This window comes from Ranitomeya variabilis, chromosome 2 (assembly GCF_051348905.1).
Source record: "Ranitomeya variabilis isolate aRanVar5 chromosome 2, aRanVar5.hap1, whole genome shotgun sequence".
NCBI classification, from domain to species: domain Eukaryota; kingdom Metazoa; phylum Chordata; class Amphibia; order Anura; family Dendrobatidae; genus Ranitomeya; species Ranitomeya variabilis.
Window position 1 is genome coordinate 476,862,294 of NC_135233.1, and position 16,068 is coordinate 476,878,361.

At 43.5% G+C, this 16,068-nt stretch overlaps 1 protein-coding gene and 1 long non-coding RNA gene across 2 annotated transcripts in view; one reads left to right on the forward strand and one right to left on the reverse strand.

The window, feature by feature from the left end:
• Positions 1 to 16,068, reverse strand: part of SLC25A22 (solute carrier family 25 member 22) — a 71,444-nt gene that overhangs the window by 26,680 nt on the left and 28,696 nt on the right. Inside the window, exons 2-3 of the mRNA XM_077287814.1 lie at positions 6,381 to 6,481; positions 3,886 to 4,011 (exon numbers count right to left, since the gene is read on the reverse strand). Coding sequence (XP_077143929.1) covers positions 3,886 to 4,011; positions 6,381 to 6,400 — 146 coding nt within the window. The 5' untranslated portion in view covers positions 6,401 to 6,481. The remainder of the gene's footprint in view (positions 1 to 3,885; positions 4,012 to 6,380; positions 6,482 to 16,068) is intronic.
• Positions 1 to 16,068, forward strand: part of LOC143806853 (uncharacterized) — an 81,963-nt gene that overhangs the window by 9,064 nt on the left and 56,831 nt on the right. The window lies entirely within an intron of this gene.

Genomic DNA, 16,068 nt, shown 5'->3' on the forward strand with positions numbered 1-16,068 from the left:
TAAATTGTAAGGAAAAAAAAAGTTTTGCTGACTGCACATTTTAGGGTGCATTCACATACTGAAGATTTGTTATTGAAATTTTTGCAACTGAAATACAGTTCCATTCAGCAGTTGTTTTAGCGGCCGATGTGGAAATGTAGAAGAATAGGACAGCCACAGAAATTTCAGCAGCTAAAGAACACCTCAAAAGAGTCTGAACCAAGTCAACACTTCTTAAAGGGGTTTTCTAATTATTTATTTTAATTTTGCTCTCACTCATTATCATTGGGAATGCTATATTTATATTATTACACTTACATTTGCCAAAGTGACACCATTTTCTAATCCGGAGGCACGTTATGTGGCAGACTGAAGAAATGGAGGGAGGAGTGGACTACATACTGTTAATGGCAAGGAAAGGAGGAGGGGAATATAATTGTAGCATTAAGTTGAGACAATAGATTTGTTCCACAGTAGCAGACCAAGAATAACAACAAATGGCGCTCAAATATCAGTAATTATTGATTTTTTTTAACACAGTCTGATCATATATGTTACACTGTAGGAATGAGTTTTAACTATTTTTTGTGGGAATCTTGAAAAATCCTTTAAATGTTCAAACAGAGTTTGATCCAAGAGTATTTGCATAATCTGCCCTGCCTCGATTCTCTTCCATGAGAGAAATAGCAGCAGGGTGGAGGAGAGAGCAGATCAAAGTGTGGAGAGGAGGAAAGCATTTATGTTTTCAGGGAAGGCAGGAAAAATAGGTTGTAGATAAAATGGAAAGAGCCAAGGAGGCAAAGGCTTGAGAAGTGCTTTGACGTACCTAGAGCACATTACGCCTCATTAGCACATGAATTGAAATAGCAGTTTTCCGTGAGGCATTGCAACCAATGGCATGAATAAAGATGTGGATGACATTATTTTTCAGAGAGATACATGACCATAGAAACATTATTTTTGGGGGGCGGGGGGGATGTTGAATCGTCCAGATGAATTCTCCTAGATCATTTTTCAGTGTTGGATATAAAAAGAAATAAATATGTTTGCTAGTAAATTCAACAGGTACGGTAAGTATCAATTATAATATTTTTTTCAGTATTTCATTAATCTATTCTTTGAATTACTTTCATTTTTTAAGATACATTTCCAGACTTTTCTGTTCTAATTGTAATTTTTAATTCTAAGTCATCTCAAATGCATTAAATAATGTTGAGCCTGTGACTCGGGGATGGAACGTGACGTCCATTGTTCTGAAAACACCAGCAGCTCTTTTGTTTGCTAGGACTGTCTTGATCTTCTCAGCGGTGGCTTCTAGTCAGTTTGCTGTAGACTGAATTTTCCAGGGTATGTTTGTTGTATAATGTATATACATTTGTTTCTATTCATCACATCAGAGTCATTCAATCAAAAACAAATCACTAACATCTGATGTTGGGATACATCCAAATCCAGGCTACAGTCACACATTCAGTACTTGGTCAGTATTTTACATCAGTATTTATAAGCCAAAACCAGGAGTGGAGCAATCAGAGGAAAAGTATAATAGAAACCAGTCACCACTTCTGCATTTATCACCCACTCCTGGTCTTGCCTTAAGAGTACTGATCTAAAATACTGACCAAATAATAAATGTGTGAACGTGGCCTAAGAGATGAATGGGGGTTCTGGTGCCTTAGAGGCTCCAAATATACACTTCCAGAATGTAGACACACTAGTATTGTAAATTGACATGGTATGCAGGCCCATTTATAGATTTTAAAATGGGACTCAGTAGCAATAAGCTGATTTTCTGCCCCAAATGTCATTCACGGACATGTGAGTGACCCCATAGGCTATGACAGGTATGAGTGCTATCCGTGAAAACCATGGATATCACTTGTACTCGAAAGCCAGTCATGTGAACGAGCCCTTAGATTGCATTTAGATTCTGCTCTGAAAATGATTTCAGACTGAGGATCGTGTCACCAGACCTGTCCATCAATCTCCTCCAAATCCAAAACATTGCACATGGGGAAGCTGCTTTACATTTGGGTGAACAATGTAAAAGCAACAGTGTCGGATCCTATACATGTGCCATACTTGTTGACACCCAAGATTTGTGTGATGCTACGGACAAATGGAAGATTTCCAAAGTTAATGTATAGCAGGAAGTCCACGCTGCAATCTACTGACCAAAGAATGTAGGACAAGTGAAAGTGGAAAGGATTGTATCAGCAGGAACTGCATAAAGAAGTGCCTGATTCCTGAGGGGAAGAGACTGAAGGAGACACCAGGTCAGGTGACAGTTGTGGCGCAGTTAATAATTATAAAAGGCCCAGGATGGTAGTGAAAGTGAGGAGTCAGTGCATGAAACTGTAGCAGAATGGACGCATGATGCCACGAGGTTGGCTTATGTCTGCCATATTAAGTGATCAGCCCTGAGTGAAGAGTCGAGTGACCAGTCCCGAGTGAAGAATCAAGTTACCAGACCCGAGTGAAGAATCGAGTGACCAGACCCAAGTGAAGAATCGAGTGACCAGAGCTGGGTAGCTGGAAGCCGAGACGAGAGACCAGACTTAAGAGATTCGGGCAGAGTGAGGAGAACCAATGCCGAGAGAGACGACCAGGCCGATGAAGAAGGACGTTCATGTTAGCTGTTACACCCGGGATATGAGTACAGTACAAAGGGGACCGGGTCCGTGCTTCAGGGGACGAAGACAGCCAGAGTGATGAGTGTGCAAAGTAACTCATTGATAAGGGACTTGTGGCCTTATGATGTGGTATCATAGGCCTCCATTAGAGTCTGTATGACTGCTCTATTGCCTAGAGAGTGACAGAGAGACTGCGGTAATGGGCCAATAATAGTGACGGTGATGCACCTCAGGTTAAGGTATTAGGACCAAGACATCCCTGACCATAATATTTGTTTATTTTCAATAATAGAACAATAGTGTGTGATTCGGATTGTGTTGATATTCTGAATAGCGGAATTGTTGTATTCTATTGTACAATAACTTGCGGTCCTTCCACCTGTTATTTATTCTCTATATTGTGCCATAGGCATCAATTATACTGGTGATAATCAAATCAATACTTGTTCGTTAAGGACCAATGTGTCCTCATCCTCCGCGCTGTTGTATTGGGTGCCTATTTACATTTGTCCAGAAATACGTTTGCTATAACAATGAAGATTAAAGGATTCGTTCTTGTTTTGCTCTAAGTAACTGTATAATTTGCTCAATGATCAGGCTGGATTCTCTGCCTCGTTATCATGTTTCCTGCAAACTCAGCATCGGATGTTTGCTTTGTGTGGTTTCAGCATCATATGACTTCTCCTTCTAACATTCAAGGACACAATGGAGGTCAGTCAGCACCACATGTAGGGACATTCATTCTCTCCTTCTGCATTGGGATTTCTAACTGTCAGGATCAATAATCACAGGATCAGTCTGGGGAATTATCATTGCATGTGGATGGTACAGTGGTGATAGGAGGGCAGCGAGACTTCATAACCTTGTTAGATCATTAATAGAAGGACAACTGGTAATAATGGATAAGTATAATATGTATATAATCTGAGTTATATACTCGTGCCATAGATATGTAATATTTTACTTGTGTAAATATCACTGAACTCTGTTTCTGGGGGGTTTCCTGATCCTATTCCTTAGCTATGGCCCTTTCTTCCTTGTATGTTAATCTAGTCTTGATAGCCAAGGGGGCGTGATCCTCATGAAGACTCTCACATTGAGGAAATTAGAACCACGCCCAAGTCTAGATTTACATACAAAAAAGAGAGAGGGCGATATCTCAGGAACGCAATGGCGCTGAGCAAAAGATAAATAACGTCAGATTGAGGGAAACAGCGACATTCATATCAGGTCCTGGTTACGGCCACACCATGATGACCAGCCGCCCACTTACATGCTTGTGTACATTCTTTGGCCATTTTGTTGATTTTGTAGTCGAGTCTTCGCTAGGTCAATAGGAAAGACGCAAGTGACGCCAATTAGTCCAGCGATTCCTCCATTTATTAGCTTGGCGGGCAAGCTGCAAACAGAAGAAATATGAAGTATCAGTGATTGCACCTTTGTATTACACTCTTGACAGCACTGACTATCCACGTCATATTCCAGATATTCCCAGCACACGGAGATACTAGTTTTAGCAGAGTGAAGCATTTCTATAGATGGAGACCCAAAGATCTGGAAGGGAGCGGAGAAACATTCCCTGATATTTCCTAAAATTCTTCCCATCTGACACCAGATCCCAAATCCTGATTTCTATGGTTGTCAGTATTATGTGAGAATGGTGTTAAGAAGACACTGTGCAGAGCGCAGCAGACGACACAGACAGTGAAAATGAGCACCGGCTCCCCGATGCTGCACCTAGTCTTTGTTGACAATCTGCAGTGCTTATGTCATGACTAGAGCATATGTGACCACTGCAGCCAATCACTGGGCTCAGCAGCTGTCTACATGGGCATCGCTGCTGGTGGCTGCAGCAAAATGTACACTGTAGTAGTAATGTCAGAGCTGACGGTGCCGGACCAGAGAATGATGGGTGCAGCTGTAGCGGGTTTTATTATTTTTAACTACAGTAAGCCAATGGGATTAGCATTTTTAAAGCTAGAAAACCGCTCTAGGCTGGCCATACACCTTCAAAAGTGGATGTATTCTCAATAAGTAGAGGAGATTAAGCTGCTGAGAATAAATGACTGAGCATGCAGAAATTCAACATGCTCAATCATTACCTACTATATTAAATTATATAGAAAGCTGGTCCAGCCCAAAATGTGGGTTCAGTCAGTATTAAGTTCCAGTAAGATGATCGTACAAATCAGACCGAGATCAGAACGCAATGCCCGGACTGGCCGGCGGCTCTCCTGACCTGAGCATGACAGCTGCATAGAAATACATGAAGCTGTCACACTCTGGTCGGGAGAGCCGCCAGCCAGTCCATGCACTACGTTCCAAACTTGGTCCATTTTATACGGCCGTCTGACTGCGCCCTTAGTCTAATGTGTCTGGCCACCTAACGGGGGGTTCTGAAGTTTAAAAGTTATCTTGTATTCAAAGAATATGGGATTCTTTTCCGATTGCTGGGGAATTGACCACCGTGGCCTCCACCAGTCCTGAGTACAGGGGCTCTGAAGAAACCTCCAGCTGAATGGAGAAGAAATTGATCATCTGCACTGCATTCTAATAGAAGGGCGCAGTGCTCAGCAATCTCCACCGCTCACCTTAAAGATGAATGGAGTGGTAGTATGCATGATCGACTTCTTCTCCATTCAGCCAGGGATGTCTTCAGAGCCCTGGTTCTGAGGATGGATGGGGACAACGGCAGTCGGATCTCCAGCTATCTGATAGGGGATTACTTTTTTAAACTTTAGAACACTCCTTTAAGGGTAAGTCCTCGCAGGACAGATACACCGTAGGTTTATGTACAAAAAATGGATACGACTTCAATGCTAGGTTACTAGCTTTTTGGTGACTTTTAGATGTTGCAGACTTTCTGCATCCATTAAGTAAAATAGATGCATTTTTTCAAAAATAAGCAGCGTAAAACAAAAAAAAATCACCTAAAACTCATTGTGGGAACATAGCCTAAGAAATGTCATCCACACACTGCAGATAAGATCCACACCGTAAATGGCTGATGATTTACAGCTTTGCAATTCAGAGGGTGGAATCTGCACCAAATCAATCTGCAGTATTTCCTCATCGAAATCTACCGCTTTTTTGACACTGCTGCTTTGCTGTGAATTATCTGCTGTGGAAAGATCCTACTAGTTGCACTGATAGGGACATATGCACAAACCATAAAGTTCTCCTTTACAGGTCATCGACCATTTCTGATTGTAGCATTAGGAGTCAGGACTCTGAACTATGGACCTTAAGATATTAAAGAAAGGTGAATACCATTAATCCAGATTACAGCGTAGGAAAATCATCCAAAACTGTTCAGGAGTTGCACAACTGAAAAGAGTCAAGCTGGGGTTCTATATAGTCCTTTATATTGCAGTACAATACATTGGACTGTTCATTCTGAGAACCCGCTCCTGGCACCAGCCCAGGTATGAGAATAGATAGTTACTCCACTGAGAATGCCCATTTCATGTAAGCACTGGGGGCACCACACAAGACGTTCCCCGGCACGGACACAGCAACACTTCTATCATCAGACAGTGCTCATTACAAGTCTGCACTAAGACTATGTTCTCATGATGAGTTTTTGGTGAGTTTTTGATGTTGCAGATTTTCTGCACCCATTAGTAAAATAGATTACTTGCATTTTTTTTAAATACATACAGTAAAAAACTCACCCAAAATTCATCATGGAAACCTTAGAATATAACATTCATCAAAATCACATTATGTAATCTGATTAGAACATTCAATTGCTTCTTTTTTGGTTACCTGATTTGTTTATCAGCCATTTAATAGGAACCTATCCCAGATAAAAGCTCAGGGTCCGTCCTGTGTCGGTGATGGCTATGTTCTCTCGGGTCTGTCAGCACCTATAAAAGACAAAAGGCAAGCTGTTCATTCATATAAACCGAAGATAATCTCACTATTTTCAGAGAGCTAACCTGAAGACTTTGCTCAAGAGCTGGAAAATCCCTCCTTTCACACCATATATAGAATACTTAACCCATACTGCTCTGAAAAATAGATGCTGCAAACTACCCACACTGACTGTGCACAGGACTGCCTGCAGAATTAGGTCATGTTCACACTGAGTTTTTTTAAGGTTTTGAAAAATGGGAAGTTTTTCCCACTTTAAAAAACTCTGCTATTTTTTTTGGGGGGGGAGCTTTTGGAAGAGTTTTTCAAGCAGAAGCCTCTTTAGGAAACTCTGCTTTTTTGGGAGAGCTTTTGGAGAAGTTTTCCAAGCAGAAGCCGCTTTAGAAAACTCTGCTTTTTTATAGGAGTTTTTCAAGCAGAGACTGCTTTAGGAAACTCTGCTTTTTGGAGGAGCTTTTGGAGGCCTTTTTCAAGCAGAAGCCGCTGTAGGAAACTCTTGTACACTGAGACTATATACAGAGCTCCTGTGTATAATGTCACTGGTGATCACTGTATTACCTGTACACTGACACTATATACAGAGCTCCTGTGTATAATGTCACTGGTGACCACTGTATTACCTGTACACTGACACTATATACAGAGCTCCTGTGTATAATGTCACTGGTGACCACTGTATTACCTGTACATTGACACTACATACTATCTACAGAGCTCCTGTGTATAATGGCATGGGTGATCCCTGTATTACCTGTACACTATACACTATACACAGAGCTCCAGTGTATAATGTCACTGGGAGTCAGTGTGTTACCTGTACACTGACACTATACACTGTATACTATGTACAGAGCTCCTGTGTATAATGGCACTTGAGGTTATATTAGTAATGTGGGTTTTTTTTAATTAATGATCAGTATTGTAGTGTTCAGTCACTATGGAGTGGTAACATGTGGTCTGGTCATGGTGTGGCGGTATTTTTTCCCTGTATGTGGTAGTATTCGGTCACTATGCAGTGGTAACATGTGGTCCAGCCATGGTGTGACAGTTTTTGTCCCTTGTATGTGGTATTATTGATCATTTTGAAAAGTGTATGTTACTCATTCCCTTAAAGAAAAAAAAATACCTAAAAAGAATATTGGATATTTTAACAAATGTTTAATAGGATAGAGTAGAGTAGAGCCAAAAGAGTCTACCTTGTCATGGTGGTGACTTAAAAAATCTTTTGGCCAAAACAAAAGCTGCTGGCTATGTATGTGATCTGGTGATGGGAACTGTTAATGTGTGATTGGTGAGGACATGGTGCAGAAGTGGAGTTTTTCCAAGAGTGAGCAGTGGGACTGTGGAGAGCTTGAGAGGTAGAGGCGGGGCTGGGGTGGAGCCTGGGCAAAGTCTCAAGGGGGCCAAAAATGTTGCCAGTATGGGGCCCTGAAATTATTGGTGGCAGCCCTGCAGATAGAAAATCAATACATACCTAGTCCTGTGCTAAGGAGTGGATACAGTTGCATTCTTGGTCACACAAGTTCAGCTGTAGTATAACAAATCTCACTCGGATTGCTGCAATGTATCAGTCTGGAGTCCTGGCAGTTTAGCTCACACAGCATTGGTCCGATTTGGAGTATAGGAATTATTGTTGTAATCTCAAGGTCACTCGCAAATGTGCACATTTAATCTGTTTTGCACCTAAGATAACAACAATACACTTCTGACTTCACAGATTTATCTCTTAAAGTGGTTGACTAGGTTTAGGATATGGATGACTTGGTGTAGTTACACCTAACCTAGATATATAAGTCATCAAGATCAAATTTGTGGAGTCTGTCACTTGCCACCCCTCATTAATCAGTTGTTTTCAGCTCCGGATGTAAATGGCTTATGGAGCTGTAGCTTGACAGCGCCATTACAGTATAGTGGCCATTACTGAGAACTGCAGATAAACTGCTATCCAGTTCAATAGGAGTTCATCTGCAGTTCAGTGAGTGGAGCCAAGTTATTCCATCTCCATTCACTGTTTTTACATCCGGCCACTGCCTGAGCTGAGAGCAGCTGATTGGTGGTAATACTGGATGACGGACATCCACAGTTCTGATATTGATGACCTACCCTTTGGATAGCTCATCAGTATCCTAAACCCAGACAACCCCTTTAAGAGACTAGCGAACTCACTATTTTCTAACTATCCTCACTGGTTTTAACAAAGGTTCTGGGCAACTCATGCAATTTGTGAGCAATGTATAGAATTTTTCAATTTTGCCTGGAATAACCCTTTAGCATGGTTCCTTTAATTTTTTTTCAAAGACTTAGCTGTAACCAAAGATTAGCATTCTTTATCATAGAGAGCAAATACATAGCTTTGTGATAAAGGGAGTGCAGTAAGTGATATCGTGCTCCTGTGGTCTCTATATACATATTACAGCTCTCTGCCCTCTTTCGGATTAGGGTGTCACAGTGACGACCCAGTTGTTATATGACAGGGGATTGATAGAAGCAGTCTCCTTGTCACTACATAGCTATTCACACTACTCTGAGCATTGTGTCCAGAATTGTAGAAGAAATCGTGAATGCATTTTTTTGGTGGTTTCTTCTTCTACGGAACACAAATAATGTGCTCCCTGCTTTTATTAAGTCTCAGGGTGCAAAAAGTAAATATGTGTATATAAGCAGCAGGGTGGCTCAGTGGTTAGCACTGTTGCTTTGCAGCGCTGGGGTCCTGAATTAAAATCCCTCCAAGCACAACATCTGCAAGGAGCTTGTATGTTCTCCCCATGTTTTTGTGAAATTCCTCCGGGTTCTCCGGTTTCCTCCCACATTCCAAAGACATACTGATAGGGGAATATACAGTAGATTGTGAGCACCAATGGGGACAGTGATTTGCATATAAATATAATATTATATATCAAATTAACAGTCCTCTGTGAGGTTGGACCTTACTCAGGGTTTTTGGGTTTCATTCAAGTAACAGTATAAACTTATAGACACCCAGAATACAAACACAAAACCCACTGACTGTGGTCGTATTTGGGGTTTAGTAGTTATACTCTGTGCACTACTCCTATACTTCCGTGCTTACTTGGGGTGACTCTCCTCCAAATGGTCGGAATACCCAGTAGATGCATCCAAGTCACCGGAATTTTATCTCCACCAATATCAATCAATATCTTTACTTTTGATGGATTAAAGAACAAAAAATTCCGTTGCCTGGGCCACATCTACTGTGGCTGTATTTAGGATTCCTGTCACATAGATCCTGTATAGTACACTGATAGAATAGCATGGGCCCATTCTCCATCTCTGTGACAACACTCGGAGGAATTCTTCTATAGAATACATTGTTAGTCTGTGCTCTCCTCAGCTTTGAGCCTTTGTTGCAGATTCCATCACATTTGACCAAGAAAAAAGCTCAGCATGGAGCAGTACTTTTCCTGTCAAGACATCGGAAATCTCATCGGAACCCAAGATAAGCTCATAACAAGTCAACGGGGTTCATTGGGTGCTGCTGGTATTTGGCACTGTGCCATGGTCTCCATTACAGACACCACAAACCAGATGCCATACTACAGAGAAAATATAACTATATGACCAACCCATGGATAGACTGGATCTACCAGAGAGGAGTCACTCTCACTTACAGTGCATGGAGATGAGCTAACAATCCACAAATTAGTATTCACAATTATCAGCCTGTGTGATCAACAGACAAGTTAGCAAACCGCTTGATCATCAGGTGATTGATTGGATTATTTATGCCGACATAAAAATCACTGTCCTCAGCAGTACATGGCTCCAGTGTAAGCAAAGTATGTGCTGCCGATAACATGGTGCCTTATTGTAAGCAGGTTGCGGGATGCAGTGACAAACAGGAGGCAGAGCAAGGGTTAACAAGATGTAACTGCAGCGCCCCAGAGTCCTGGTGGTTGCAGTATTGTCGCTCTGCCACAAGGGGGAGTGATGGTACTGTACGTCTGATGGCACTAAAGGAGTTCACCTGACCAGGTATCACAGTCACACACTACACTTCACACTCCGGCCACCAGGGGGAGCAAAGGGTGCTATGTATTAGGCCACTCCTCACACTCTGGTAAAACTGGGGGTTGGATAGAAAGTTAGGGGGAAGCTGACTGGGTTTTGCCCAGGTAACATCTAGTGAGAGCGTTGCTTGGGAAGATTCAGGGAGGTCCCTGTCAGGGGTGCGATCCTGGCAGTGGCCTAGCAAAAGGACAGATCGTTACGGAGCCGCGACTGCACTTCATTGCGGCGGCATCTTAAGAAAGGACACGAAGCGAAGTATATTGTGGAGAAGTGAGAAACGAGATCACAGCACAAGGAGATAGAACCAGAAGGAGTCGTGCCTCAAGATCGGCAACATCCTTCTGAGGCGCGTAGCCGGTGGCTGGAACGCCGAGAAAGTAATAGGCTCTACACATTACTTTGAACTACGGCAGGGCAGTTAACTCTAGGTTGGCTGCCTCACCTTTTACACCTAATGAAGACAACAGAGGCAATTGTGGGAGAGGGGCGTCTCTAGGGTCCCTATAAAATATCTCCAGGCCTACCCCGTCATACGGGTGCATCCAATCCATATCATATGGGGGACGGAGAGAAAGAACAGAAACATACACGACTGTTGTGAGGACTATCCCGTGGTGCTCAGCAGGGAAGTACTACAACACACAGGCGCTGGTAGGAAGGCTACTGATTTCCACCTGCAAAGGGAACTCTGGATGTGCCTTCGGACCGGCCGGTCTCAGCCAGCCCTGTTAGCAGTGCTCTGGATTGCGGATGCCGGAGCCTTCAGTAAAAAGGTAAAGAGACTGCAACCCTGTGTCTTCGTCATTTACTGCGACTTACACCATCACCAACCACTCATCAAGGGAAGCCCTGGGGACATACTTCACCTGTGGGAAGGTATACCATCTAGCTGCTATTCCATCACCCCAGCGGACCCCTAGCAGCGTCGGTCACCCTGACCGAATACCACAGGTGGCGTCACGAACACTTGACAAACTTTCACCTACACTTTTATTTGGGCGCCCCTTAGCAGGGCCACGGACCGGGTCGGGCCACCGTGACACCCCTAGAACCGAGACCGAGGGACCCAGTACCGAGTACCCCGCTGCCCTGCGTTTGGGGGCCACTCCATAACAATTTAATAAAACAAGGTATTCACTCCTCGCAGGGAGGTTAATGGGTAAATGAGGGATGATAGGGGTAGCAACTTTAAAACAACAGCAGTCCAATGAAGGAACTTATGAGTCCTCTGCAGCAGATGATCCCGCAGGAGGGTTGTAGAACCGTTAGTGGCTGGGCGATGTCCTCAGATGGGGTCCTTTAAGCGATGGTCCGTCTTCTGGCGGCAGCGGTCCGTCTCCGGTACCTTCCACTGAGCCCCTAGTCCATAAGCATGTCCGGCCGAAACAAACAAGGCCGCGGCACTCTCCAAGTCAAACGTAAACAGGCGGGAAGCAAGTGGCAGGTTAGGCCGCAATAGTCTGCCTGGTAATCGGCTGTCTCTCCTCTGCACGTGCGCGGTACTCACAGTCGCTGAGCGCATGGCACTTCTGTCTCTGGCAGCTACTGAGCACATGGCACTGCTCTCTGCAGCGGTCCCGCTGGAGGCGGCAGGGACCAAACAACGCAGCCCGTCACAGCGCTGGTGCTCAGAGGACGGAGCACACTGCTAACCCGGGTGCACACTGCTGCTGGTTCGCACCAAACTGCCCGCAGATGCTCGCGCTTTTCTTTTTAAGCTGCCCATCCTACCCGGGTCATGAGGTCAGTCTGGCTCCTTATTCCTTCCCCCAGGCAACAAGGGAGGCAGCCTCAACAGTTCCGGACCCGACTCGGTATAGGTACCCACAGCCTGGTCTTCCTCCTTACATTATGAGGACACAATTATCTTATGAACCATTCCCTGGCAAGGAAAAGTTACTATATATTTGTCATGTCTGATTGCACCCTCCACTGAGACCAGCTTTCCAATCCTCGATCTAAATGGCTGCTGCAGTGGTGTGGGGGGCACAGTGGTAAGTCTACAGCACACCGCCCCTGCCATTCCTGTGCTGTCGGGTAGTGGTTTATACTGAGTCACGACTGTTCCCTATACCAGTGTGGCTGCCACCTTGGGTGCAGGAGAACCAGAACTTCAGACTTAGCAGAGGAGGCGAAGGTAGGCAAACGGGGCACCAGGTAGGGGAACTATACATGAGAAGTGTATAGTCCCTTTACTGTGCTAAGGAGAAGGGTCATTTTAAGCTTAGGCACATGGGCTGGTTTATTGTTTAATGTGCACACAGCCAGTGTCAGACTGGGGTGCCGAGGGCCCACGAGTAACCAACTCCAGCCCCAATTTTCAACACCAAGCAAATGTGACATTATGTTCAATCTCAAATATATATAACAATGAACGGGGTAAATTGTTACATGAATAAGATGCCGCCATTGTCTGTACATAGTGATTCAAGTATATAGTGCCAAGTACTGCTCATATAAGAGGGTGGTGGCCCACCGGAGGATTCTCCTGTTCTCCTGTGGGCCAGTCCAAGCCTGTGTATAATTTATATCCACATTTATTACATCTTTTGGGTTTGTTCTTTTTTTCACTTTTTTCTCCTTTTTTTGCTGGAGTATGAAATGATCACAATGGAGTTAACAAATGGCTCCAGCTTACACCTTTTCTGGTTTCTGACTACCCTGATGTGGGGGGATATATCCCCCTTCTGCAGTGATGATGACTTGTGTATCTATCAGTTAGTTGCTGCTCTTTGTACGCTGCTTGTGCCATTTTGAGCCTTTTTTTGTGCATTACTCTTCTGTGTCTTCTATCCTTATGCTCTGTCTGGTGGCCTCTATATGTGCTATATATGGGGATGCTGTGTTTTATCTCGGTCGGCAGCCACAGCGATATAAAATATAATGATTACTTGCTGGAACATGTTGCATAAATGCCTCATATTTCAATTCATCAGAATCCATGGTTGGCTGCATCCTGCAGTCACAGATACGTTTCACATCTTCTTTCATTTTGCAGGATGCTGTGCCGGCGGTCTCATTTCTAAAACAGAACAATGTGGCCCAGAACAGACGGTCGTCTCATTGGCCCCATCCGAGCGAGTGGGGAGGATAAAAAGGAAGTTTTCTGATTGGCTGAGAACACCCCTAAATAGGCGGGACTTGTGGTCTCAGAAAAACATTGAATAAAAGATCTGTAGAGAAGTATTGTCACTTCCTTTAAGTCGGAGTTAACTCCATCAATGCCACGGAAAAAAGCTAAAAAACAAACATCTGTAAAGATAACCAGTGCACGTAGAGCGGAATTAAGCTTTGATTCAAGAAGGGTTTATTTATTACAAAATGTTATTATTTTTAGCATTATTATACTGCAGTATTCAGGTATATAATATTAACATGAATAATATCCTGCCTTATCATTCTATAAAAGCTGGGAAGTTATAGGGCTCTCACCCCAGAAACGGAGAGTGAGTGCTTAGCTGCTTTCCGCAGTGTCTGTGCAAACACGATAAATCCTGGAAACACTCATTCAATGAGCTGTTGCAAGAATGGCAAGAATATGCTAGAAAATTCCTTGTATTCAGCACCCAGTAATGAGAATAGAAAATCGGTCAGAACACTTCTAGCCAGGGCCGGATCCAAGTAAATGCAGACCTCCAGTAAATCGCACTGGATCACCCTTCACATACGATTTTTCCCTCCTCGCTTCCCAAGATCTACAGATTTTTTATTTTTTGGTAGATTAGAGTTTTATGGCTTGATTTTAGCGATATGAGCTCTAGTTTTCATAGGCATCGTTTGGGAGTCCATATAACTTTCTCTTTTTATTTCATTATTTGGGGAGGCAAAATGACCATAAAAACGAAGATTCTAAAACGCTTCCTTTTTTAAATTTTTATTTTAGCCTTCACCATGTGGAATAAATATTATATTTTAATAATTTGGACAGGTTTTCATGTTGTGATGACAAATATGTCCTGCATTTTTTATTTTTTTTTTTAATTTTAATAATGTTGTGGGAAATAAAAGAAAGAATATTTTAACTTTTATATACCAATATGTATATGTATATATATATATATATATATATATATATATATATATATATATATATATATATATATAAATTTTTTTCCACATTTACATATTTTTATTATTTTCTCTAGGGAACTTGAACTTGTGAATATTTGTACTATAGGTTATAATATTATAATATTTTAGTGTATTGTGCATGGGCTGTGCTTTAGGCCAGTCTCACACGTCCAGATAATTCCGGTACCGGAAAAATCGGTACCGGAGTTATCCGTGTCCGTGTGCTCACGTGGCACATCAGTGTGGCACACGTGCGGCAGCCGTGTGCCGCCCGTGTGCCGACTGGGTACCACACGGACCATGCAGGAGACAGCGCTACAGTAAGAGCTGTCCCCTGCTTTGGGTGCTGAAGCCGCCATTCATTTCTTCTCTCCAGCAGCGTTCGCTGGAGAGAAGGAATGAAAAATCATTGTTTTTTTTTCTTTTTTTTGCGGTTGAAATAAAGTTCCCGGTAACCCCTATGGGAGGTGGAGCCGCATATTCATCACTGTAATGAGCGGTACCACATGACCGCTCATACAGGACAAGCTGCGACGCTGAGAGGAAACATCGAGGGAGCTGGGTGAGTATTTTATTTCCAGCGGGCGGGCGCACAGGGGGTGGGAGGGGGTTGGTTGCCGGGAACTTTATTTCAACCGCAAAAAAAATAAAAAAACAATGATTTTTCATTCCTTCTCTCCAGCGAACGCTGCTGGAGAGAAGAAATGAATGGCGGCTTCAGCACCACAAGCTGGGGGGACAGCGCTTTCTGTAGCGCTGTCTCCTGCATGGCACACGGACTGCACACGGACAGCATCCGTGTGCGGTACGTGTTTTACATGGACTCATTGACTTTAATGGGTCCGTGTGATCCGTGCGCTCCCATGAACACTGACATGTCTCCGTGTTTTTCAAACGGATACACGGTCCGTGAAAACACGCTGACATGTGCAGAGACACATTGATTTTAATGTGTCTACGTGAGTCAGTGTCTCCGGTACGTGAGAAAACTGTCACCACACGTACCGGAGCCACTGACGTGTGAAACCGGCCTTATAGGTGTACAAACAAGGCGTCGAATTGTTAATAGGCCATGCCAATATCATCAACTCCCCATTTCCAATCTCTTATGGGCGCTGTTTGATGGCCACATAAATCGGACCGAGATCATACTGGTTGTCGGCTCTCCCGACCCAAGTGTGGCAGCTGCATAGAAATGAATGAAGCTATCACTCTCGGGAGGGCTGCTGGCCAGTCCATGCACTGCATTCTGATCGTGGTCCGATTTATACAGTCATCTGCCTAAATTTAAGTGGTCAAACTTCTGTGAGCAAAGCCATCTTTGATCACAGCAGTTAGACTCAGGTTCCAGGTGTATAACACAGCCAGCACCAGTGCTGCATGGAGCTGATTCAGTTTAATGTATGCAGTGCGCACAGGGACAAGTGGCACTTTCCTGGGTTCGCCGAGTGCTGGCATCGGCCCTTCTTCAGTGATTTAA